The sequence below is a fragment of the Mesocricetus auratus genome, unplaced genomic scaffold (genome assembly GCF_017639785.1).
Source record: "Mesocricetus auratus isolate SY011 unplaced genomic scaffold, BCM_Maur_2.0 Super-Scaffold_100025, whole genome shotgun sequence".
Taxonomy (NCBI): domain Eukaryota; kingdom Metazoa; phylum Chordata; class Mammalia; order Rodentia; family Cricetidae; genus Mesocricetus; species Mesocricetus auratus.
This window is the reverse complement of record NW_024429206.1, coordinates 1,110,255-1,136,396: the sequence shown is the minus strand read 5'-3', so window position 1 is coordinate 1,136,396 and position 26,142 is coordinate 1,110,255. Positions and strand designations below refer to the sequence as shown.

General features: G+C 39.7%; 1 protein-coding gene across 1 annotated transcript in view; it reads left to right on the top strand.

Annotated features, from left to right (window-relative positions):
• The first annotated feature begins 1,888 nt into the window (after positions 1-1,888).
• Positions 1,889-26,142, top strand: part of LOC106022435 (vomeronasal type-2 receptor 116-like) — a 35,201-nt gene continuing 10,947 nt past the window's right edge. The window contains exons 1-4 of the mRNA XM_040731626.1: positions 1,889-2,093; positions 4,445-4,523; positions 7,929-8,220; positions 8,878-9,684. Of these exons, the coding sequence (XP_040587560.1) occupies positions 1,889-2,093; positions 4,445-4,523; positions 7,929-8,220; positions 8,878-9,684 (1,383 nt within the window). The remainder of the gene's footprint in view (positions 2,094-4,444; positions 4,524-7,928; positions 8,221-8,877; positions 9,685-26,142) is intronic.

Genomic DNA, 26,142 nt, shown 5'->3' with positions numbered 1-26,142 from the left:
AGCAGAAAAAAACATATAATCAGAGATTCAAATTTTAATATATCCATTGATGAGATGCCAAACACCAGATAACAATATCATTTCCCTAGATTTTAGCAGATATGCTTGAGTGCGGCAAGTTATCATTCACCTGGTGGATGCCATAAACTCCCATATATGCACTGGGTGTATCATGGGGTGCAAAGTCAAAGCCAGTACAGACCAAAGTCTTCATTATTTTTTATTTAAGCCAATAAACCCAAAGTTTCAACATCATAGCATTAAACCAGATGAGGATTTATGGACTGGGAATATCCCTTAGTGAAAAAGGGCCTGCCTAGCATGTAGAAGGCGTTGTATTCAATATTCAGTGTAGCAAATAAATGCTTTCACAAAAAATCTTTGAAATTCATTGTTTATTCTGTACCTAAAACCTTTCTGTCTTTATGGCAGCTATATTTCAAAAGAACAATAATAACATGTCTCCACTAGAAAGCTGGTTTTGAGTGTTTTTATCTTAAAACTTGCAGACTGTACTAGGGAGATAGTTCAGTTGACCATAAAATAGTGAGAACCTGAGTTAAGTTCCCCAGTGCTGACAGAAAACTCCACACACTTGTAGTTCCAGTGCTTCCTTTGGGAGGCGGAGACTGGTTACCTAAATCATAAATTTCTGGTTTCACTAAAAAACCCTGTTTGGAACAAAATAAGATGGACAGCAGTTAAGGAAGACATCTGATTTCAACCTCTGACCTCCACATGATGTCCACACACAAACACGGGGACACACATGCAAACGCGCGCGCGCACACACACACACACACACACACACACACACACGCACACACACAAACTAGTAATCTCTATTTCAAAGCATTATTAGACCTGGATAAAATTGAAAACAAAGGACAGATAGGACCCATGTACTCCATACTTTATCCTAGCCATATGATTTCCCATATTATTAATGATTTACATGGAGTAGAACGTGGCACAATTTATTAACCAACTAGGTACATCATTATTTAGTAAAGATATGATAGCAATGATACACCACAAACAGCATCACACTGAACAATTTCACTTCCTTCATGTGTTTCTGTGCTCCATGGCAATGAAGATATGTCCATGTATTTTGTTCTCAATATGTTAGTGGTAGAATAGTTTACTAATATTTTCAGTTTATTTTCTTCTGTTTAAGAGGGAGCAAGGGACAGATACACCACATACTCTAAGAAAACCACAAAAATATGCAAAATAAATGCTGTGGGCATACAGATGGATTATAGCAACACTTTTTGAGACAGAATCTCTAGTACGTGTAGACCTCAACCAACCTATGTACATAAAGATGGTCTTGACCTCCTGATTCTCCTGTCTTTTGGTCTGCCAGTGCTGGGATTACAGATGTTTTTAACAATGTCCAGTTGATGTGGTGCTGAAGAGTAAACACAATGCTTTTAACATGATAAAATAAAACAAAGCTATACCCCAATCCCTCATGACAATATTTTCATCTATAACTGAAGGTAAAAGTTTCTGGACGCCAGCTTGGTCAAGTCTTTCCAGGAGGACTTCATCTCAGGAGGAAGCCCTGTTGTCAGTGGGCCTGAATGATATGATGGCACCTGGGGCTGGAGAAGATGAGACTCTAACGTGTTTTCCATTTTGTGCTTTTTTAAATATGAAGAAGGACCGCAGATGTGACGCTCCAGGGAAGAATAATTTTGAGAAACCTCTGGGGGATATTAGAAACTGAGTTGAAGGAGCTATGGGAATGGAGGTGGCCATCAGAGTCAACAACAAAATTGGAATTTACATGAATGGATACAAATACATGGGATATGTATACACCTGCTGGCTCTGAAAATGTGAACTCTACCCAGAGTTAGACTTTGTAGATACTTCCATGATGCTCATCCTGCTCCTTATGTTCCTCGTCCTGCAGTATTCCACCAATGTCTACTCCTTTGACCGTTCTTACTGTGCTTCAATGGCAAAACCCAGTGTGTACAAAGATGGGGAAATGGTGGTTGCTGCATTTTTTCCACTTTCTACTATTGTTTTAGATTTCATGACTGAGGATCCAAGAAATATGACCTACTATGTTCAGTAAGTTCACTTTTTTATTTCTTCATTGTCTTCATTATTTTTGAATAGATAATGCCTAGAAATACTATGTGTGCATACATTGGTGCTGTCCTTCATAGCTCAATTTCTACTCCATATCCCAAGGATTGTCTGTGATTTATTTTTACTGTTTCTATTAACTAGGTTCTTTGCCTCAAAAGAACAAAAGAATTCTAGTTTCCTTAATTCTGGCTTCTCCTTTCTGAGACTCAATTCTCTCCTTATTACTTCACCATTCCTGGCTCTCTTCCAACCTGTGTTGTCACTGAATAGTATCCAACAGTATTTCCTAGAATCACAATAGCAGCCTTTGGCATGGATTCTGTACAATGAGTATACGAAAAATTCTCTTCTTGAATAGTAAAGGACCTTTTTTTAAGTTATTTCTATTAGATTCTTTGAGTTATTTGTATTAAATTAAGCATCTGTTAAATGTATAGTTGGTAAAGATTTTCTTACTCCATGGGCTTTTTCTTTACCTTGTTGATTACTGTGAAGAAGACTTTTAGTTTCATGAAGGCCCAAATTATCAACTGTTGGCCTTAATTCTTAAACAAACTTAGTCCTTCCCCACAACTATATTATAGAGGATACTGCCTATGTTCTCTTCTATTAGTTTTGGTGTTTCATTTAGGTCTTTGATCCACTTGAATTATTTTTTGTGAAAGTTGATAGATAGAGGTTTAATTTCATTCTTCTGCATGTGGACACCCAGTCTTCCCAGAACCACTAGTTAAAGATGCTTTCTTTTCTTTGGAATAGGTATTTTGGCATCTTACTCAAATATTAAGTTGCTGAGGTTACATGTATTCAAGTTTGGGATTTGATTTTGTTCTATTAGTCTACATGTCTGCTTTGTGTTGGTGCCATATTATTTTATTACTATGGCTCTCTAATATGTATTAAAATCTAGAATTGTAATCCCGCCAGCATTGTTCTTTTTTCTCAGTATTGCTTTGTACTTCATTTAAATTTTATGACAGAATTTTTGTTTCTGAGAAAAAGTGAGATGGGATTTTGACTAGGATTGCATTGAATCTGTATAGGGCTTTTGGTAGGATGGTCATTTTCATTATACTACTTCTGAGAAAAAGTGAGATGGGATTTTGACTAGGATTGCATTGAATCTAAATAGGGCTTTTGGTAGGATGGTCATTTTCATTATACTACTTCTGTCTGTCCATGAGCATGGGTGTCTTTGCATTTACTGGCATCTTTCCTTCTTTGAAACTTTAAAGTTTTCATTAAAGAAATACTTCATTTCCTTGGTTATATTTATTCCTAGATAGTTTATTTTCCTTGAGGCTATTGTGAATGGGCATGTATTTATGATATCCTTCTTTGTATGTTTGTCGTTGGTGTGTCAAAAAGCTATTGATTATACAAGTTGATTCTGCATCCTCCCACATTACTGAATTTGACAATCATTTCTGATTATGGCTTTGCCTCCCCACCTCCTCCCATGTCCTCCCCACTTTCCCACCCACCCAAACCACACTCTTGCTTTTTCTCTTTCATTAGAAAACAAACAGGCATTTAAAATAATAGTATAAGATTTAAAAACAGGACAAGACAAACAGAAAAAAGAGCCAAAGTCAAAGAACAAGAAACACAGACATAGAGACACACACATTCACCCACTAAGAAATCCCATAAAAGCAAAATTAGAAACCATTATATATGTGGATGTCTATGTATACATATATGTGTATGCGTGCATGCGTGTGTGTGTATGTGTGTGTGCGTGCATGCGTGTGTGTGTGTGTGTGTAGACATGTATATTATGAATCTGTGTAGATAGATATACAGACAGATAGATATGGAAAAGGGGGTCTTTAAGGGAGGAAATGCCTAAAAAAGCATTACAAAACAAAAAGATCTCCAAAAATATCACTGGATTCATTTTTCTTGGCCACCTATTTCTGGTCATGAGACCTGCCCTTAAGTATGGTTTGTATACCCAATTAGACTTCTTTGGGACAAACACTGATTTTTTTTTCCTTTGAAAGTTGTTGTCAACTGGAGATAACTTTTAGATTAGGGAATGGAGCTTGTAGTGTCTACTTCACCTTTCCGTGCTGAGACCTTGTCTGGCTTAGACATGTGCAGGTCCCATGCATGCTGCCTGGCTCTGTGAATTCAAATGTGTGTCTATCCTGGTGTGCCTAGAAGTCCTTGTTCTCTGGTGTCCTCCATCCCTTATAGCTTTTGCAATCATTCTACCTCATCTTCCATAGGGTTCCCGGAGCCCTGTGGAGAGGGATTTGATGGAGACGTCCCATTTATGAGTGTGTGTTCAAAGGTCTCTCATTCTCTGCACATTTTCCAATTGTAGATATCTGCATCTACTCCCATCTCCCATGGAAGAAAGCTTTTGTGATGATGGCTGATCAAGACACTGATCTAAGATTACAGTATGTCATCAGGAGTCATTTTATTACTATGTTCTTTTAGTAGAGCAGTAGTGTTTAGTTTTCACTTAGGATCCTGGGCTATCTAATCTTGGGTTCTTGGACACCCAAGCAACATTAGATATTACTTAATTACTCTCACAAATTTTGGGGCACTGTTGTATTAGTGTATCTTACAGGCAGGTCACCATGGTAGATCGCAGAGTTTGTAGGTAGGTTGGTGTTTAACTTTCTCCTCTACAAGTGGGCAATAATACCAGTCAGTAGGGGTAAAGGCTCTAAGTAGGCACCAGTTCAAATTCTCCTAGGTTGAGTCTAGAGATTGGAAATGACTTGGGTGAAATGAAATAATATTAAAAAGGGGACAGGGATGGTATACAGGATACAGATTCTTTTTGTGGGGGCAGATCTGGATAGTTGGAAAGTCTGGATATGGTGTGGTATACTCCTGTGGGTTCATACACAGCTGTGAAGAATCCTAGCCCAAGTCTCTTTTATGATGCAGGCAGGAAAGGCCAGACTGTGCTGGTGCACTGATTGTGAGACCCAGTCTAGATCTGGTGGGTTGTGGGGAAGGAATGGAGGGCCAGGTGTATTTACCAGGCTAGACCCTGAAGTAAGACATGGAAAGTCTGGGTACATAGTGAGGTGATATAGGCAGTGCAGAAAGGACCTGTGGGTGGTTGCAGGTAGAGCAAGTACTGGAAGAAGCCCAGAACTTTTCTGTATTTGAACTGGGCTTCTGCTTAGGGGTGGGGGCATGTGTCCACTTCTCCATTCAGCTCTTAAGATCCCATCAGGACACAGGCCCTGTGCATTCTGCTCTAGTCTCTGTGAGTTCATATGTGCCCCAGCCCTGTTGTCTTTCCGTATCTGAGTTTCCTCACTTAGGATAGTTTTTTTCTAGTACTATTTATTTATGTGAAAATTTAATGAATTCGTGTCTACTTTCATGTCATCTGTACATATATGGTTTTATGTATGTATATAAAATCTAGGACTTACAAATGAAGCAAATATGTGATACTTGTCTTTTTAAGGCTGACTTAATTCACTTAAAAGGATTTTGTCCAGTTAAACCCATTTTCCTGCAAGTGACATACATGCATTCTTTACAGCTGAATAGAATTCTGTTGTACATATGTAGCACTTTTTGTTTACTCATAGCTCTATTAGTGGACACTGTGATTAGTTTCATAACTTAGCTTCTGTGAATAGTGCTGAATATGGCTAATAAGAGAGATGTGCTTCTCCTGGAGGTCGTATTTCAGGAGACTCCTCTCTCATAGCTCAGCGTTTGGATGCGGCTTCCACATTCTCTCTTGCTGCCAAGGAGCTAAATTCCTGAGGTTGTGTTGGTTTCTCTCTCAGTGCCCTGTTTTGCTGTTTACTGCCATTCTTTCACTTCTTTGTGGACCTCTGAAGCTTTTTGATGGGGGATGTCCTTCTGTATATATGTTTCTCTTACTGGTTGATGAATGAAACACTGTTTGGCCAATAGAGGCAGGAAGATAGGGAAATCCAAGAGGCAAGGAGAATTCTAGCAAAGGAAGGTAGAGGGAGACTGAGACAAGACACTATGAAGCTGCCAAAAGGAATAACAGGTCCAGTAAGCAAAGACCACGTGGAAATATACAGATTAATAGAAATGGGTTAATAACTTAGAGAGCGCTAGTCAATAAGAAGCCCTAGCCATCAGCCAACAGTTTCATAATTAATATAGCATCTGTGTGCTTATTTGGGACTAAGAAGGGCAGTGGGACCTTGTGAGACAAGAAAAATTCCAGCAACAGCTCTTCCTCTATTCTCCTCAGAAATAAAAGCTCTGGGTGCATTTTTAAACGTCTTTGCTTTATTGAGATGAATATGTGAGCTTTTAAATTGTAATTTTGAATTTCTTTTTTATGTTAAAATGATGTTTTCTTTAGAATTTGTTTTATTCATTTTACATACCAACCAAATTTCCCACTGCCTCCTCTCCTCCTGCTCACCACCTACTTCCCCCAACCCACCTCCCATCCACTCCTTAGAAAGGGTAAAGCCTCCCATGGGAAGTCAAAAAAGCCAGGCACATTGAGGCAGGATCAAGTCCCTCCCCACTGTATCAATGTTGAGCAAGACATCCCACCATAGGGAATGGGCTCCAAAATGGCAAGTCATACACAAGGGATAGATTCTGGTCCCATTACCAGGAGCACCACAAACAGACAAAGCTACAAAACTGTTGCCCATATGCAGAATGCCTAGTTTGGTCCCATGAACGATCCCCAGATGTCAATCTAGAGTCCCTGAGCTCCCACAGACTTGTGTCAGATGTCTCTGTGGGTTTCTCCAATGTGATCTTGACCACCCGCTCCCTTGCTCATATAATTCCTCCTCCCTCTCTTTGACTGGACTCCAGAGTTCATCCTGGTGCTTGGCTGTGGATCTCTGCATCTGCTTCCATCAGATGAAGATTCCATATGATGACAATTAGAGTCACCAAATCTGATTACAATGGAAGGTCAGTTAGGCACCCAATTCTCTCTCTCTCTCTCTCTCTCTCTCTCTCTCTCTCTCTCTCTCTCTCTCTCTCTCTCTCTCTCTCTCTCTCCAACTTCTCTTTATGTAGCTCTGACTGCACTGGAACTTGTATATATCAGGCTGGCCTTGAATTCACAAAGATCTTCTGCCTCTGCTTCCTAGATGCTGAGATTAAAGGCATGCACCACGATGCCTAATTCTCAAATTTTAGTTGTTTTGGAAAGTGATATTTATAATGCATTAAAAGCAATCCTCAGTTCTAATTTAAATATTCATATCTCTCTACAAACTTTCTGCTGTTACCTCCGTCCTTCATACCTCCAAAATTCAGAGATGAATAGGCTTTTCAGTTTTTCCAAATTTTGCTTTAACTTGAACTACTGCTGTAAGGCTTAAAAGTGTATTATATAGGTTATCAACTTAAAGTCTATTACCTTGTGCTGTTTTTTCTTTTAAAAACAAGTGTAGTATATGTTTTTCCTCTTGTTAAAATTTCTTTTCCATTACCGTGATAAAATACCATAACAAAAGCAAGTTAAGGGAAAGTGGTTTACTTTGATTTACACTTCCAGAGAGATTCTATTCATCATGCCAGGTAAGACATGATAGCAGGGAGAGAAATCACAATGGCATGAGCAGAAATTTGGCTGGTCACATTGTATTTTCCCTTGGGAAACAAGAGATTGGAGAGGAACTGAAGTCAAGATGTTAATCCCAAATACCTCTCCCCAGTGTCCCACTTCCTCCAGTGAGGGTCAGCCTTTTGAAAGATCCACAGCCTATGCTAATGTCATCAACTGAGGACAGAGTCCAGATAAGAGTATGTGGGAGACACCTGGCATTCAAAGCATGGCACCCCTAAATACGTGTGTGTCTTTTGTTCAGGTTAAATGCAAAGAACTACCAGATTGTTCTTGCGATGGTTTTTGCCATTGAGGAGATCAACCAGAACCCCCACATTTTACCCAATGTGTCTCTGGGATATGACATCTATAATGTCCTGTTCAATGAATGGTGGACATTGGATAGATGCATCACATGGCTATCAGGCCCAAAGAAGTATGTAACTAATTACACCTGTAGGAGAGAAATGAAGTCTGTTGCAGTACTCACAGGAGTATCATCGATAATATCTTCCAATATAGCGACACTGCTGGGACTCTACAAATATCCACAGGTGAGAATGAGTGGAGTGAAGAGACATAAAAACACTCGTAAGTTCAGTGCCATTCCAGGAGGCAAAAGATGGTGAAAAAAATTGTGCTTATGCATCTTACAAAGTTTACAATCCCAAAGAGTAATTATTCAGTGACTTGGTAACATATCCACAGTTTCTTTGTCTAGGACAGAGAAAAGAGAAAGGCAGGAACAGACAGTGATTACCTGGAACTCTGCATGATCAGGAATTTTCTAGAAAACTCTCAGTAAGTAGAATATCAGAATTTTAGTGGTATTATGGTCTAGAGAGGTAGCTTTAGGAATAAAGTATTTGATTCACAAGCATGAGTTTGGATCTCTATCACTCAAATAAAATCTGACCATGGCAGTATACACCTTTAACTTCAGTTCTGGTAAAGCAGAGAGTCCCTCAAAGGCAAACAGTGAGCTGAAGGTTCACTTAGAGATCTATGCTCAAAAGAAAAAGAAAAAATAATAAGTGAAGAATGACAGAGTAAGGATTCCAGTATTAACCTTTGACCACATGTGCACACATATACAGATGTGATGATCAAATACTCTTCACCACTCTATCTGCTTCTAAAGGTCTGTCATGATTGGGTGTGCGCGCTATGCTCCCTCCTCTTAATTCTGCTTCTCTCTTTTTTCCTTTTAGCTGGCCATTGGGTCTTTTGATCTTAACCTGAACAATCATGACCAGTTTCCTGATCTCTATCAGATGGCCTCCAAGGATTTGTCTCTGGCCCATGGCATTGTCTCCTTGTTGAATTATTTCCACTGGAATTGGGTGGGGCTGATTGTGTCTGAAGGACAAAAAGGTGTTGAGATCATCTCAGACTTGGGGGCAGAAATGGATAGAAACAAAATATGTGTAGATTTTGTGGAAATGCTCCCAGTCACCGAAGTATCCTTTTTAGCAAGCAGACAATTGAATCCTACTCGGCTTCTGAAGTCATCAGCAAATGTGATCATTGCCTATGGTGACAGTGACTTTCTGAGAGGTTTCCTGTTTTATTTAAAACATACTTTAGTAACCATGAAAGTCTGGATCATGAACTCAGAATGGGATATTTTCCTCCATTCAAAACATTTCATTTTGCAGTCATTCCATGGGAGCCTCATTTTTGCACATCACCACAAAGAAATCTCTGGTTTCGGGAATTTTATGCAATCAGTTCACCCTTCCAAATACCCAGAAGATTTTTACCTTAGGAAGTTCTGGTTCTACTTTTTTAACTGCTCATTTGCTGACGATGATTGTAATACACTGGAGAACTGTGCGCCTAATGTTTCCTTGAATGAATCGCCTAAGAACTCTTTTGATACGGTCATGACTGAGTACGCTTACAACACATACAATGCTGTGTATGCTGTGGCCCACAGCCTTCATGAGATTCTTCTTCATCAAGCAGAAGTAAAACCAACAAGAAAGGCAGAAGACCTGATGTTTCCAGCCTGGAAGGTAATGTGTCTCCCACAGGATTGCTCACAACTTCAGCGATGCGATTTTTCTAAATTTATTCTTTAGGAGGCCACATTACTTGTCATAGGATCTCTAAGAGCACAAAATAAACTACTTGTAACACTGAAAAGCGGGTAAGTCAAGATGTATACAGACATGGTTGAAAGAACAGTATCTGTGGAAAGAAGGAAACGTGTTCTAAATCCACATCAGTGCTTGTGTTGCCAGATCAATGATTTCTATAGGAAAAAATGCATAACATATCTAGTCTTATGAGTCCCATGTGGAGTCCCAGTGGAGGCTGGGAGGCCAGAGCTGACTGTAGAGGATACAGTGCCTAGGCACATGGAATCACACAATGTAGACAAAGGAATCTGCAGAGAAAAGCTGGAGGGAAGAACCAACTGAGAATATTACACTTAAGTATGTAGAGTCCCACCCTTAGACAAGAGGCTTCAGAAGAAAGGGAAGGGACTAAGCTGACAGGAGATGGAATATTTCACGGGAATACCACAACATGCAGCAAAGCCTGTGGAGTCAGACTGGACAGCAGAGATGAATAAGAATAGGTTTCCCAGGTATATGTAATTCCACAGCATTTAATAAAGACTACAGAAGAAGGTAGGGGTGGAGCTGGCCCAGGGTAAGGTTGTCAGACACAGACAGCTAATCTAATTTCAACAGAAGCAGTAAGTTAATAAAAGGGAATAGAAGGATACAAATATGAAAGGGGGAAGTCAAAACATCCTTCCTTGTAGTTAATAATATTGTATACACAAGAGACCCTAAAGACTCCATTAAAAACTCCTAGACCTGAAACACTTTTAGCAAATTGTCAAAACATAAAATAAACACAAAAATGATCACACTTCCTATATATCAATGTTTAATGTACAACCAAAAAATGACGAAATAATCCCATTGACAATAGCCACAAAGAAATTAAATATCTGATAATAAACCTGACCAAAAAAATGAAACTTCTCTACCATGAAAACTTTAATACACTAAAGAAATTAATTGAGGAAGGCTCCAGAAAGTGCAAGGACCTCCCATGATAATAGATCAGATCAATTGATCTTGTATAAGTGTTCATCCCATACAAATCAATTAACATATTAAATGTAATTTCAATCAAAATTACAACACCATCATGAAATGTCAACATGCATAATGGAACACCAGTTGATAGTCAACCTGGACAGTGGAAATTCACAAAGTCCCACAACGAGGTGAAGACCTTTAGGCAATCAATGCCTACTGAGAGAGGGAGAATAAGTTTTCCTCAGAGACGTGTACCCTGATAGGTTGTCCTATCCCAAGTGATCAGCACTTGTACATACAAAGAACACTAAATGGACTCAGTATGGTGTGTGTGTGTGTGTGTGTGTGTGTGTAAAAAGTTCATAAGATTAAGAGGGAGGTGGGGGTCATGGGAGGAGTTGAGATAAAAGGGGGAATATAAATTATGTAAATGTAGTTTAGTTTAGTTCAGTTTAATTTAGTTTAGTCAGATATGAAATTCTCTAGAAAATAATTTTAAACAGCATATTCTTCACAGGCATATAAAAATTCCTAAAATTAATATGAAAGCACAAAAAAGGATAGTCAAAACAATCCTAAACAAAATGAATACTACTGGAGGTTCATCACACTTACACTATACTTAGATACTACAGAATTGTGAGTCATTTTATACTCCAGAGCTATTGGTGAGCATTAAATAAATAACATGGTGCTAGCATAAAAACACACCTGTGATCAATGGAACAGAATAGAATGGGATGGAAGAGAATAGAATGGGATAGAATACAACAGAAAGCAAGAGCCTAGATACAAATCCACACAATTACAGCTAACTCATTTTTAAATAAGCTTACCAAATATACACAATGAAGAAAAGGCGGTATTTTCAACAAATGGTGCCGTGTGAAAATCGGATTTCAATATGTAGGGAATGAAACTATATCCTTATCTCTTACCCTGAACAAAAATAAACTTAAACTGATCAAGGAACTCAGCATAAATCATGACACCCTGTAACTGCTAGAGGGAAAGGATCAAGAATATACCTCAACTTATGGACACATGTAAGAGTTTTCCAAAATGACTCTGTCATCATAGGAAATAAGACAACAAAACAAATGGGATCTCATAAAATTAAATTTTTCTGTACAACAAAACAAACTGTCAAGTAAAGAGGCAGCCCACAGAAAGGAAAATATTTTCCAGCTGTATATCCAATTAAGAATTGGTATGAAAATACACAAAGAACTCTGAAAATCCATACATGAAGAAAAAATAATGCAGTTTAAAAATTGACTATGGAACTGAACAGAAAGTTCTCAAAATAAGAAATAAATGTGATGAGTGAACACTTTCACCATCCTTCACCACCAAGGAAATGAAGGTTAAAACTACATTAAGAGTCCACCTAACCCCAGTTAGAATGGTCATCATCAAAAAATAAAAAACCAAATGACAACAAATGCTATTATAGAAGTGGAGAAGAGGGACCCTTATACGCTGTGGACAGTAGCGGAAACTAGTGCAGCCACTCTGGATATCAATCTGGAGGCTTCTCAAAAAGCTAAAATGGAGCTACCATATTACCCTGCTATACCATCCCTGGTAATACAACAAAGGACTCCATATCTGACTGCAGGGGGCAGAGAACAGAAGAGATGGTTAACCACAATGAAGAGTATATAATAAAGTCACGTGCAGAGCTACCGTATGGAACCCAACTTAAAATAACAGTCTCTTAAAGTTAGAGAGCAGACACACTGCCTAGCTGGAGAATTTGGATGCTTATAGAAGCACCTAAGCATGATGTAACTATCCCATGGACAGTTGCAAATGCATTATATATTTAACAAGATCATAATTACTCCTGACATGATATCACTATGCCCCATACAATCACAAATACATTATAAATTTAGAACAGGTAGCGATGTTCCTTTAGTGTCTCAAAAATTAATATGATAATCATTGATACTCTTTTTTCATTTCTTATTTTTTAATTTTTATTTTTAAATTTAAATTTAAATTAGAAACAAGGTTACTTCACATATCAATCCCAGGTCCCTCTCCCTTTCCTTCCCCTCCTCCCATGCCCTCCCACAACCCCCCCCCAATATCTCCTAATTTCCCCAGGGAGGGTGAGGCCCTCCATGGGGGTGTCCATAGGCCTAGACCCTCCCCCAAGGGTCCAGGGTGAGAGTGCATCTCTCATTATTGGATAGGCACCCAAAGTCCATTTGTATGCCCAGGATAAATACTAATCTACTACCCAAGGCCCAATAGATTGCCTAGGCCTCCTCACTGACACCCACATTCAGAGGGTCTGGATCAATCCCATGCCGGAGTCCCAGCTATCAGTCTGGGATATAAGAGCTAACCCTTGTCAGGTCAGCTGTTTCTGAGGGTTAAACAAGCCCAGGCTTAACCCCTTTGCACTTCAGTCCTCCCTCTGTATCACTGGATTCCTTGAGGTCAGCTCATTGTTTAGCTGTGAGAGTCTGCCTCTGCTTCCATCAGCCATTGAATAAAGGTTCTATTTCCCAGACTCTGGCCATGGGATTGTAGGCTGGCACTCCCTTGATCTATATCTAAAATCCATATATGAGAGAGTACATATCATGTTTGTCTTTTTGTGACTGCTTTACCTCACTCAGGATGGTTTCTTCTAGTGCCATCCATTTACCTGCAATTTTCAGGATTCCATTGTTTTTTTTCTGCTGAATAGTACGCCATTGTGTAAATGTACCACATTTTCTCTATCCACACTTCAGTTGAGGGGCATCTAGGTTGCTTCCAAGTTCTGGCTATTACAAATAGTGCTGCTATGAACATAGTGGAACAGATGTCCTTGTTGTATGAATGTGCATCTTTTGGATATATGCCTAAGAGTAGAATTGCTGAGTCTTGTGGTAGACTGATTCCCATTTTTCTGAGGAATCTCCCCACTGATTTCCAAAGTGGCTGTACAAGTTAGCACTCCCACCAGCAGTGGAGGGGTGTTCCCCTTTCTCCACAACTTCTCCAGCATAAACTGTCTTCAGTGTTTTTGATTTTAGACATTCTGACAGGAGGGAGATGGTATATCAGAGTTGTTTTGATTTGCATTTCCCTGAGGGCTAAGTATGTTGAGTACTTTCTCAAGTGTCTCTCAGCCATTTTAGTCTCCTCTATTGAGAATTCTCTATTTAGTTCTGTACCCCACTTTTTGATTGGATCCTTTGGTGTTTTGGAGACTTGCTTCTTGAGTTCTTTGTAAATTTTGGAGATCAGCCCTCTGTCAGATGTGGGGTTAGTGAATATCTTTTCCCAATCTGTGGGCTGCCTTTTTGTCTTATTGACTGTGTCCTTTGCCTTACAGAAGCTTCTCAGTTTCAGGAGGTCCCATGTATTAATTGTTGACCTCACTGTCTGTGCCACTGGTGTTATGTTCAGGAAGCAGTCTCCTGTACCAATTCGTTCAAGGGTACACCCACTATCTCTTCTAACAGGTTCAGTGTATCTGGATTTATGTTGAGGTCTTTGATCCATTTGGACTTAAGTTTTGTGCGTAGGGATAGACACGGATCTATCCACATTCTTCTACATGCCAGCATCCAGTTATGCCAGCACCATTTATTGAAGATGCCTTCTTTTTTCCATTGAATAATTTTAGCTTCTTTGTCGAAGATCATATGTTCATACATGTATGGGTTAATATCAGGGTATTCAATTCAATTCCTTGGTCTACCTGTCTATTTTTGTGCCAATACCAAGCTGTTTTCAGGACTACAGCTCTAAAATAGAGCTTGAAGTCAGGGATAGTGATGCTTCCAGATATTGCTTTGTTGAATAAGGTTGTTTTGGCTATCCTGGGGCTTTTGTTTTTCCATACAAAATTGATTATTGTTCTTTCAAGGTCTGTAAAGAATTGTGCTGGTATTTTAATGGAGATTGCATTGAATCTGTAGATTGCTTTTGGCATGATTGCCATTTTTACTATATTGATCCTGCCTATCCAAGAGCATGGGAGATCTTTCCATTTTCTGATGTCTTTCTTTCTTTAAAGACTCAGTTCTTGCTATACAAGTCTTTCAATTGGTGGAATTGTGTATGGATTTCCACCCCTTTTTTCTTTTGGCTGTTGGTAAGGTGGGATTATCTAATGCCTATGTTTTTCTGGTTGTAGTTAGCTTCCTTGGGTTGGAGTTTTCCTTCCAGAACTTTCTGTATGGCTAGGTTAGTGGATATGTATTGTTTGAATCTAGTTTTGTCATGGAATATCTTGCTTCCTCCATCTATAGTGATTAAAAGCTTTGCTGGGTATAGTAGTTTGGGCTGGCATCCATGGTCTTTTAGTGTTGGTAGAATATCTATCCAGGGCCTTCTGTCTTTCAGAGTTTCCATGGAGAAGTCAGGTGTAATTCTGATAGGTTTGTCTTCATATGTTACTTGACCTTTTTCCTTAGCTGCTCTTAATATTCTTTCTTTATTCTATATATTTGGGGTCTTGATTATTATGTGACAAGGGAACTTTTTTGTGATCCACTCTATTTGGTGTTCTGTAAGCTTCTTGTACCTTCATTGGCATGTCTTTCTTAAGGTTGGGAAAGTTTTCTTCTATGATTTTGTTGGATATGTTTTCTGCCATTTTGAGGTGGTTTTCTTCACCTTCTTCTATACCTATTATTCTTAGGTTTGGTCTTTTTATGGTGTCCCATATTTCCTGGATGTTTTATGTTAGGGATTTGGTGGACTTAAGATTTTATTTGGTTGATGAATCAATTTCTCCTAGTGTATCTTCAACACCTGAAATTCTCTCTTCTATCTCTTGTATTCTATTGGTTATGCTTATATCTGTAGTACCTGACCATTTGCCCAGCTTTTCTATTTCTAACCTTCCTTCAGATTGTGTTTTCTTTTTATTGTCTGTATTTCAGTTTTCAACCCTTGGACTGTTTGAATTGTTTCTTTTAATTTTTGCTTTGTCTTTTCTTCCATTTGTTGCATTTCTTGCATTTTTGGTTTGCTTTTTCTTCCATTTCTTGCATTTTTGTTTGTTTTTCTTCCATTTCTTTGAGGGATTTTCCTATATCCTCTTTGAGGGCCTCTATCATTTTCATGAAGTTGTTTTTAAGGTCATTCTCTTCTGCTTCATTTGCTGATGTGGAGTCTCTAGAATCTGGCGGTGTCATGTTTGTCTTTCTGTTCCTGAGTGTGTTTTTGTATTGTCTCTTTTACATCTCTTCTTCTAGTGGGTGCAGAGAGAGCCCCTTTACTGGTCTGGTAGTTAGGGGACCAGAGTTCCCTTTCAGTGGGTGCAAGCAAGTCCAATACTCTGGTAGTTCTCCTCTTCCTGGTCCTAGTCCTGGCCCCATGGGTGGAGAAGAAGACCCGGAATCTGGGGTGTGTAGTCTCCCACTGGCATTCTCTAGGCACTGGTCCCCTGGTCGCCTGGTCCACTGGTTCCGTTGGTGGAAGAGAAGATCAGGAATCTTGGGTGTCTGCCTCCTGGTGGGAGGGGGGCTTTGTGGTAGTCCCCAGGCACTGGTCCCCTGGTCCCGTTGGTGGAATAGAAGACCAGGAATCTGGGGTTCCTGTCTCCCAGCAGGAGGGGGAACTCTGTGGTAGTCCCCATGCACTGGAAAGCCATTGATACTCTCTTAATTGGTGCTATATTACATAACAGAAATTGAAGAAAGAAAACTCAAATATTCCTAACAAAATATGACAGAAACACTCATGTCAATTATTGTGGTGGTTTGAAAGAAAATGTTCCCCAAAGTGAGTGGCACTATTATGATGTGTGGCTTTGATGGAATAAGTGTAGCCTTGTCAGGGAAAGTGTGTCACTGTAGGAGTGGTCTTTGAGGTCTCTTTTCTCAAGTTTCCCTGCCTGTGATACAAGGTCCACTTTCTGATGCCCTCTGATCATGATATAACCAGCATCATGTCTGAAACTGTAAGCTACCACCTCAATTAAATGTTTTCCTTTATAAGAATTGCCATGGTCATGGTGTCTCTTCATAGCAATTGAAACCCTAAGACAGAAGTTGCTACCAGGGCCTGGGATATTGCTGTGATAGACCTGAGCATGTGTTTGTTTGGAGGAATCTGGGTCAGGATACCAGTGGGATGCATTAAGCACTGTTTAATGAGCTGTAGTAGTAGCAGCATGGAAGACAGTGGTGCTAAGAGTTATTTGAACTGTGAGAGGGCTTTCTCAAGATGTTTCAGAGAAAAAGAATTTTAGCATGTTGCCTAGAGATTGTGCTTGTGATATTTTGTTGAAGAATGTGGCTGCTTCTTGCCCTTGTCAGAAGAGTCTGCATGGGGCTAAAGTGAAGAGTTTTAGATTAATCCCATTGACAGAGAAAATCTCAAAACAGCCTAGTATGGACTCTGTTGTTTGGTTATTAGTAGAAACGCTAATGGAGATGTATAATGAAAAGGAGCAAGCTGAGAAAATAAAAATACAAAATGTACAGATTGAGAAAGGGCACCAGAAAGTGGAAAAGAGCTAAATCCTGTGTTCAAGGAGATAAACAGATTAGGAATGGAATAAAGAGAGTGATGACCTCAGGGCAAGATCCCACCCAGCTAAATTTCCAACTTGTGAAAAATGAATTAAAGAAAAGCTTAAAGCTGGCTGTGGTGGTACACGCAGATAAGCCCAGCACTTGGAAGTCAGGGGATGATGGATCTCTGAGTTTGAGACCAGCCTGGTCTACAGATCAAGTTCAAGGATAGTCAAGCTTAGGCAGTAAAAGTAACAATCAAAAACAGAAATCTAGTGGAGATGTAATTTAATAAGGGGGCATGTTCCAGCCACAGCAAGCAGCAGAACTTGGCAGCTTCGAACACACGGTTCTGGCATTAGAGTTAAGGATGAAAGAACAGGTTATGAAATTTGCCTCCACACATAAGGAAAGCTGCTGAGGCCAGGCATGTGTCAGGATTGATCGTGAATGGAAGCCTAGAGAGACCACTGCATGAAGTTGTGAAGGTGAAGCCTGGATTGCCTTGGAGACCCCTAGATAGAGATGCCACCGCTATGGGATACCTGCCAAGCAAAGTTGACAAGGGAATGGAGCTAGCCCAAGAGAAAGAAGGGTGTTGCAGTCTACAAAGCTGAAAGGAATTGGAAATGTGAAGACCATTTCAACATCAGACATGGAGATGCAGAGATTGGAGCTTGCCCAGCTGACTTTCGGTCTTTCTTTAGACCAGTATCTCCTCACTATGCTTCCTCATTTTGGAATGGTAATGTAAATCCCATGCCATTATATGTTGGAAGTATGTGATCTGCTTTCAATTTTACAGGGGGATTACAATTAAGACATTACATGAGTCTCAGACTTTGGACTTTGTAACAAGTTTGAGACCTTTATAGACTATGGGGACTTTTGAAGTTAGAATGAATGCATTTTTGCATTATGGTATGGCTACATGTCATTGGGGGCCAGGAAATAGAATGTGGTAGATTGAAAGAAAATGGTCACCAAAGAGACGTTGTCATGATGGCTCTTCACCGCAATTGAAACCTTATCTAAGATAGTTATAATCCTTCTTTCCATAACTGGTCATGTGACCTTAGCTGGTATTTATCACTACATTCTTCTACTACCCATTCTGTCTTTCCTCCAACCTTGGCAGGTGCCTCAGCAGGTCTTAGCTCTTTTCCTGGAGGAGTGTGATCCATACCCCTGTGGCTTTTGTCACCTTGGCTGGATTAGGTTGTTGCAGTTTCCTACTGACTTTAATTGACACCATCCCTAGAGAATCTCCTGCACTCCAGTCATAATATTTCTTGCATCCATTGCGAAGAAGCAGTCCAATTTCCCCATGATAATCTGGATCAATCACTCCTTCTAACCATTATTTCTTGCTTAGCCTGTTCAAGGAGCAGGGTATTGCTGTGACAGGCCTAACTATGCTTCTTATGGGCAGAATTTGGACTTTGTGGCTTTGTATTAGAAATACAATTAAATGTTTTAAGCAGGACGTAAAGGGCCATCCTAATAGAAGCATGGAAGGCAGTAGTGCTGAGAGCAATGTAGATTATGATGGTCTGAATCAAGAGGTTTCAGAGAAGAATATTAGAAAATGGCCTAGAGACCATTATTGTCATATTTTGGAAAAGAACATGGCAGGTTTTTGCCCTTGTCAAAGAAAATGTCTAGACTTTAGTCTTCAATTTATTCAATAGTTCTGGATTAATGCCATTGGCAGAGGAGATTTTAACGACAGTCTAGCAATGACTCTGTTGTGTGTTTATGAGTGGTCACTCTTACGCAGGTTTATATGGGAAAGGAGCAAGCTAAGCAAGGAAAAATAAAAGTGTACAGTTTGAAAAGAAAAGAAATACCAGGGAGTATAATGGAGCTAAATCCTGTGCTCAGGGAGATTTAAAAAAAGATTAAAGAGAAGCTTGAAGTTAAATGGAATAAAGAGAGTGGAGACATCTGGGCAAGAACCCACCCAGCTAAGCTTCCAGCTTCTGAAAAGGAACTGAACCCAGCACTAGGGAGGCAGAGGCAAGCAGATCTCTGTGAGTTTGAGGCTAGTCTGGTCTACAGAGTGAGTTGCAGGACAGCAAGAGCTACACAGAGAAACCTTGTCTCATGAAGCAGGAGGAGGAGGAGGAAGAAGAGGAGGAAGAAGAGGAGGAAGGCTTCAAAACAGAAATCTGATGCAAATGTTATTCAATAACAAAGACACAATGTTCCAGCCCCAGCAAGCAACAGAACTTGACAGCATGGGCCACATATTTTTTGTTTTAGAGTCAAGAACACAAGAAAGGGAGTATGGATTCTCCCTCCATAACTAAGAAAAGCCACTGAAGCCAGGCATGTGTTAGGGGTATCCCTGAATAGAGGCCCAGGGAGGTCATTGGGAGAAGCTATGAAAGTTGAGTCTGTATTTCATTAGAAACTCAAAAATGTTGTCCATTCAAGATGAGTGGGACACCTGCCAAGGAAAACTGTTAACTGGCTATGAAGCTAGTCGAAAAGAGAGGAATTTGTTGCTGTCAACAAAGACTAAAAGAGTTGACGATCTGAAAATTACTTTGACATCAGACATAGAGAAGCAAATTTTGGAGTTTGCCCAGCTGGGTTTTGGTCTTGATCTGGTCCAGTATTTCCTCAATATGCTCCCTTCCCTCCCTTTTGGAATAATGATGTATACTGGAGGTATGTGGTCTGCTTTTTTATTTTAATTTTATAGGGTTACAACTAAGAGTATGTCACTGGGGTTTCCAAGTGCAAGTCAAATTCAATAGCTCTCACTTTTGTGCCCAAATTCTGAACCCCTAAATCACCAAGATTCAATAACTCTCACTTTTGTGCCCAAATTCTGAACCCCTAAATCACCAAGAGGCCTATTTCAATGCAAAAGCTATTCTGATGGAAGCAAGAGGGTATCTCAGTGTTGTTTTGATTTGCATTTCCCTAATGGCTAACAATGCTGAACAATTTCTTATGTGTCTTTCAGTCATTTTCGATTCCCCTATTGAAATTCTCTATTTAGTTCTGTACCCCACTTTTGAAAGGGATTATTTGAGTTCTTTGTATATTTTGGAAATCATCCCTCTGTCAGAGGTGAGGCTAGTGAATATCTTTTCCATGCTGTGGGCTGCCATTTTGTCTTGTTGACTGTGTCCTTTGCCTTACAAAAGTCTCTCAGTTTCAGGAGGTCCCATTTATTAATTGTTGATCTCAGTGTCTGTGCTACTAGTGTTATGTTCAGGAAGCTGTCTCCTGTACCAATGTATTTGAGGGTACCACCTACCTTCTCTTCTAAGAGGATCAGTGTGGCATTTTATTACATTGATACTTTGTATTGTTTTCCTAGTTTCTACTTTATTGATTTCAGCCCTCAATTTGATTATTTCCTGGTGTCCACTTCTTCAGGGTGAGTTTGCTTCTAGATCTTTCCGTTGTACTGTTAATTCTCTAGTGTGACTATTCTCCAGTTTCTTCATGTGGGCACTTAGTGCTATGAAATTTCCTCTTAGCACTGCTTTCAAAATGTTCCATAAGTTTGGGTATGTTGTGTCCACATTCTTGTTGAAGTCTAGGAAGTCTTTAATTTCTTTTTTTATTTCTTCCTTGACCCAGAAATGGTGCAATTGGACATTGTTCAATTTCCATGTGTTTGTAGGGTTTCTGCAATTTGTGTTGTTGTTGAATTCTAACTTTAAGGCACGGTGATCTGATAAGATACAGGGGGTTATTCCAATTTTTTGTATCTTTTGACATTTGCTATGTTGCCAAGTATGTGGTCAGTTATTGAGAAGCTTCCATGTGGCACTGAGAAGAAGGCATATTCTTTTGTGTTTGGATGGAATGTTCTATAGATGTCTGTTAAACCCAGTTGGATCATAACTTCTATTAGTTCCTTTATTTGTTAAGTTTCTGCCTGTCTAGTGGTGACAGTGGGATGTTGAAGTCTCTCACTACACATGTGTGAGGTTTTGTGTGTGATTTGAGTTCTAGTAATGTTTCTTTTCCAAATGTATTTGGGGCATAGATATTCAGAATTGGGACTTCATAATGATGGATTTCTCCTGTGATGAATATGAAATGACCTCCTTCATCTCTTTTGATTGATTTTAGTTTAAAGTCTAATTTGTTAGATATTAGGATTGCTGCCCCTGCTTGTTTCTTGGGTCCATTTGATTTGAAAATCTTTTTCAAACCCTTTGCTCTGAGGTACCATCTGTCTTTGAAGTTGAGGTGTGTTTCTTGTATGCAGCAGAAGGATGGATTCTCTCTGTGTATCCATTCTGTTACCCTGTGTCTTTTTATAGGTGAGTTAAGATCATTAATATTGAGGGGTATGAATGACCATTGATTGTTCATTCTTGTTTGTTTTTGGATTTGGTGGTAGTGGTAGAATTGTGTATGGATTTCCACCCCTTTTCTCTTTTGGCTGTTGGAAAAGTGGGATTGTAGTTAACTCCATTGGGCTGTAGTTTTTCTTCCAGAACTATCTGTACAGATGGGTTAGTGGATATGTCTTGTTTAAATCTGATTTTTGTCATGGAATATCTTGCTTTCTCCATCTATAGTGATTGAAAGATTTGCTGGGTATAGTAGTCTGAGCTGGCATCTGTGGGGGATGCTGGCATCTGTGGTAGAATATCTATCCAGGACCTTCTGGCTTTCAGAGTTTCCATGGAGAAGTCAGATATAATTCTGATAGGTTTGCCTTTATATGTTACTTGATCTTTTTCCTTATCTGCTCCTAATATTCTTTCTTTATTCTGTATGTTTGGGGTTTTGATTATTATGTGGTGAGAGGACATTTTCCTTTTTGGTCCAGTCTATTTGGTGTTGAGTAAGATTCTTGTATTTCCTTCTTTAGGTTGGGAAAGTTTTCTTCTGTGATTTTGCTGAATATGTTTTCTGCACCTTTGAGTTGAGTTTCTTCATCTTCTTCTATACCTATTATCCTTAGGTTTGGTCTTTTCATGGTGTCTTTCATATTTGCTGGATATTTTGTGTTAGGGATTTATTGAACTTAAGATTTTCTTTGGTTGATGAATCTATTTCTTCTAGTGTATCTTCAACACCTGAGATTCTCTCTTCCATCTCTTGTATTCTGTTGGTTACGTTGCATCTGTAGTTCCTGATCATTTACCCAGCTTTTCTATTACCAGAATTCCCTCAGTTTGTGTTTTCTTTATTGTCTCTATTTCAATTTTCATGTCTTGAACTGTTTGAATTGTTTCCTTCATCTGTTTGATTGTTTTATTCTTGTCTTTCCTTAAGACATTTGTTGATTTCTTGTAATTTTTTGGTTTGTTTTTTTCTTCTATTTCTTTAAGGGATTTTCTCATATCCTCGTTGAGGGACTCTATCATTTTCATGAAGTTGTTTTTAAGGTCATTCTCTTCTGCTTCATCTGCATTGGGATGTTCAGGTCTTACTGATGTAGAGTCCCTAGACTCTGGTGGTGTCACATTGGTTTTTCTGTTGTTGAATGTGCTTTTATTTTGTCTTTTTCCCATCCCTTCTTCCAGTGGGTGAAGGAGTCTCTTCCTCTCTTGGTGGGTATGGGACCGAGATTCCCTTCCAGTGGGTGCAAGCAGGTCCAATAGTCTAATGGCTCTCCTTTTCCCATGGATGGAGATGGGCCTAGTACCAGGGCCTTGGCAGTCTCTGGGTGGGCTGGACCATCAGCATGGGTTCCCCAATGCACAGTCCCCAGGCCTCAGGTGGCTCCTGGTAGGGCACCAGAAGGCAAGTAGGAAACAGGCCCACACTTATCTCATCCCTTGAGCGAAGAAATGGATTATGATGCTGGCAGTCTCTGGGTGGGCTGGACCCTGCCAGGAAGGGATCCGCAGTGCATAGTCCCCAGGCCTCAAGAGGGTCCCCCAAACTGCCTTTTAAGTATTTGCTTAAAGATGTATAGCAATGCGAATCTCAGTCTTAATGTGAGAAGCCTCTCTATACAGTCCAGTTACACCTGCTCTAATTGCTAAGAATAAGTGACTTGTAAGTGTTAAATCCTATACTAGACATTTGCAACAACCCCTAAGGCTCAGAGAACATTGCAGAAGAGGAGAGTGGAACGAGTATTGGAGTTGGAAGGAAGAGAGAAGTGCTGAAAAAATGTCATCTTGTGAAAACACGACCATGACAACCTTGAGCTCATAGCAGCTGAAGTCATTTGTGCTGGATCTGCACAAGACTAACTCTAAGCAAGAAGTTATGGGCATGGGAGGGCACCCTTCTCTCCTGGTGGAACTATTGGGTGTTAAAATGTCTGGAAGATTGGAAGCCATGGCCTTCACTTTTGTACCAACTGGCAACCCACACCCAAGCTCCAGTAATTTAAAACCCATGATCAAAGTGAAGGCCCCAGCTTCCCTCATGAACTCCTTAGATGACAGAAAAGGAAGTCACATTTTCTGTCATTCCTAGAATATAGTTTTTCAAATTTTTTGATCATTTATTACATGTATATAATGAGCTTTTGATCCATTCACCCTAATTAAGTGTTCTAACCCCTCGTGCTCCTATTGGAACCTCTTCCCAATAGTCCCTCCTCCTACTTTCACACCTTCTTTGTGACTCACTGAGTTCAATTATGATTCTTCGCATAAGCGTGAGTGGGAGTCATTTACTGAGATATGGACAATCTATTATTAGCTACAACACTGAAATGAATCTCTCTCTCTCACAGAGAGAGACAGAGTCAGAGACAGAGACAGAGAGAGAGAGAGAGAGAGAGAGAGAGAGAGCAACCACTGCTCGTAATCTTTCTGTCAGGTATGAGTTCCCCACTGGATAATGGGTGGTGATGAGCATAACTTTATGCAGAACTTGTGTAGGTAATAACAGCTGCAATAAATTCATGAATGCAACAACAGAGTCTTATAAAAATTCTTGTCCTCTGAATCTTACCTTCTTTGGGTCCTCTCTTCACAATATACCCTGAACCTTAGTGTGAGTGATGTATCTGTTCTGTTCAGGACCAAGCACTCGGTATTAGTTACCTTTCTGTTGCTATATAAAACGCCATGGCTAGGGCAAATTGTAGAAGAAAGGGTTTCTTTGTGCTTATTTTTCCAAATAGTTAAAGTCTATGGCAGTGGATAGTATGGCATCAGACATGATTGCTGGAATAGAGAAAATGAAAGCTCACATCTTTTACCTCAACCACAAAGCAGAAGAGTGACCTAGACGTTGAAGAAGTGTTTAAACTCTCAAAACGAAACTCCAGTGACATATTTCCTCCAACAAAGCTGCACTTCCTAAACATCCCAAACAATGTCACCATGTGGGAACTATGTGTTCAAATATCTGAGTCTGTGGGGAATGTTTCTCTATCAAACATCCACATTATATTTCCTAGCCCCGAAATGTTAATGACCATATCATAATTCAAAATTTCCCCATAGTCTTTCACAGTCTCAACACGGTTTAAAGGCCCAAAGTCGGTTCTGAGACTCAAGGTAATCTCTTAATTATAAATCCTTTTAAAATAAAATTAAAAAACAATTTACATATTTCCAACATGTAATGGCTCAAAATACACCTTACCATTACAAGAAAGAAATGGGAGCATAATAATAAAATTCTGGATGAAAGAAAGACCAAACCCCAGCAAAGCAAACACTAAAACCTCTAGTTCCTTGTCTGATCGCCAGCCATGCTGCCAGCAACATACATCTTTCTCTTGGGATGGTCCTACTCCTATATGCAGCTTCCTTGACAGATCTCTCTCATATCTGAGACCTCCAACAGCATGGGGTCTCCACTGAAACCAAGGCTTCATATTCACAACTTCACATAATGGCCTCTCTGGGCCTCCTGCTCCATCAGGGTCTATACACATGGACTTCTGTACCACGTGCTGCCTGCCCTTGGCAACTATCATAAACCATGGACAAACCACTCTCACCCCCATATGTCCCTAAAGACAACACCACATTGTAATTGGCCACAATTTTAGAATGCACCCTCCCCCTACCCTCATTCACATTAGCACCAATATTTGTTCACCAGATTTTTAGGAACAAAAATAATTAACCTTAGGTTCTTTCCCAAGGATCTTGACCTGAGACCACTCTTCTCTTTATTCCAAAGCAGATAACTCTTCATAATGGCACTAATCTCCCTAACCATCACATCCTCTCTTTTAACAAAGGCCTTGTCCTCCCAGTGTTCTTTCTCTTCAAACCACGTTGTTTACTTCTTTCTGCCCCACTTGCTCTTTTCCATTCTACAACTATGTAAGAGTTATTGATAATGAAGATGCCAGGGACTTGATATTAGGCTGTCTTGAACTTTCCCTCATCAAATGAATTAGTCTATTACTTTTTAAATTAACCTTGAGCATGTTTTTAGGACAAAGGCAGAGGCAAACATAATTTTTTCCCAAAATATCACAGGAATGGCCTCTAACCCAGTTGCTGCTATTGTTCCTTTCTGCAACCTCTTGAGCTGCCCAACAGTACCCATTGTTTCAGCTCCACTGTCTTCCAGGCTGTTACTAGGAAGGTCTTTTCATCTCTGCCTACAGCATTCGATGGTTTTTTATTCCAAAGTTCCAAAAACTACCACATTCCTCCATAAAAAAACATGAATAGGTTCTTCACATCAATACTTCCCTCCTGATAACAACTTCTGTGTTAGTTACTTTTTTATTGCTTTGATAAAACACTGTAACCAAGGCAACTTCCAGAAGACAGAGTTTATTTCATCTTACAGTTCCAGAGGTTCAGAGTCCACAATTTTGAGGCTAGCATGGCAGCAAGAAATAAGTCTGATTACCAAGTAGAGCATGAGGCTGAGAGTAGCTGACACCCTCTATCTCACTCAGAGCTAGGAAACTGGAAGTGATATGGATCATTAAACTCTCAAAGGCCACACCCAGTAGCAAATTCCTACAACAAGGCAGCATCTCCTAACACCCCCCCAAAGAGTAACAGCAGCTGGG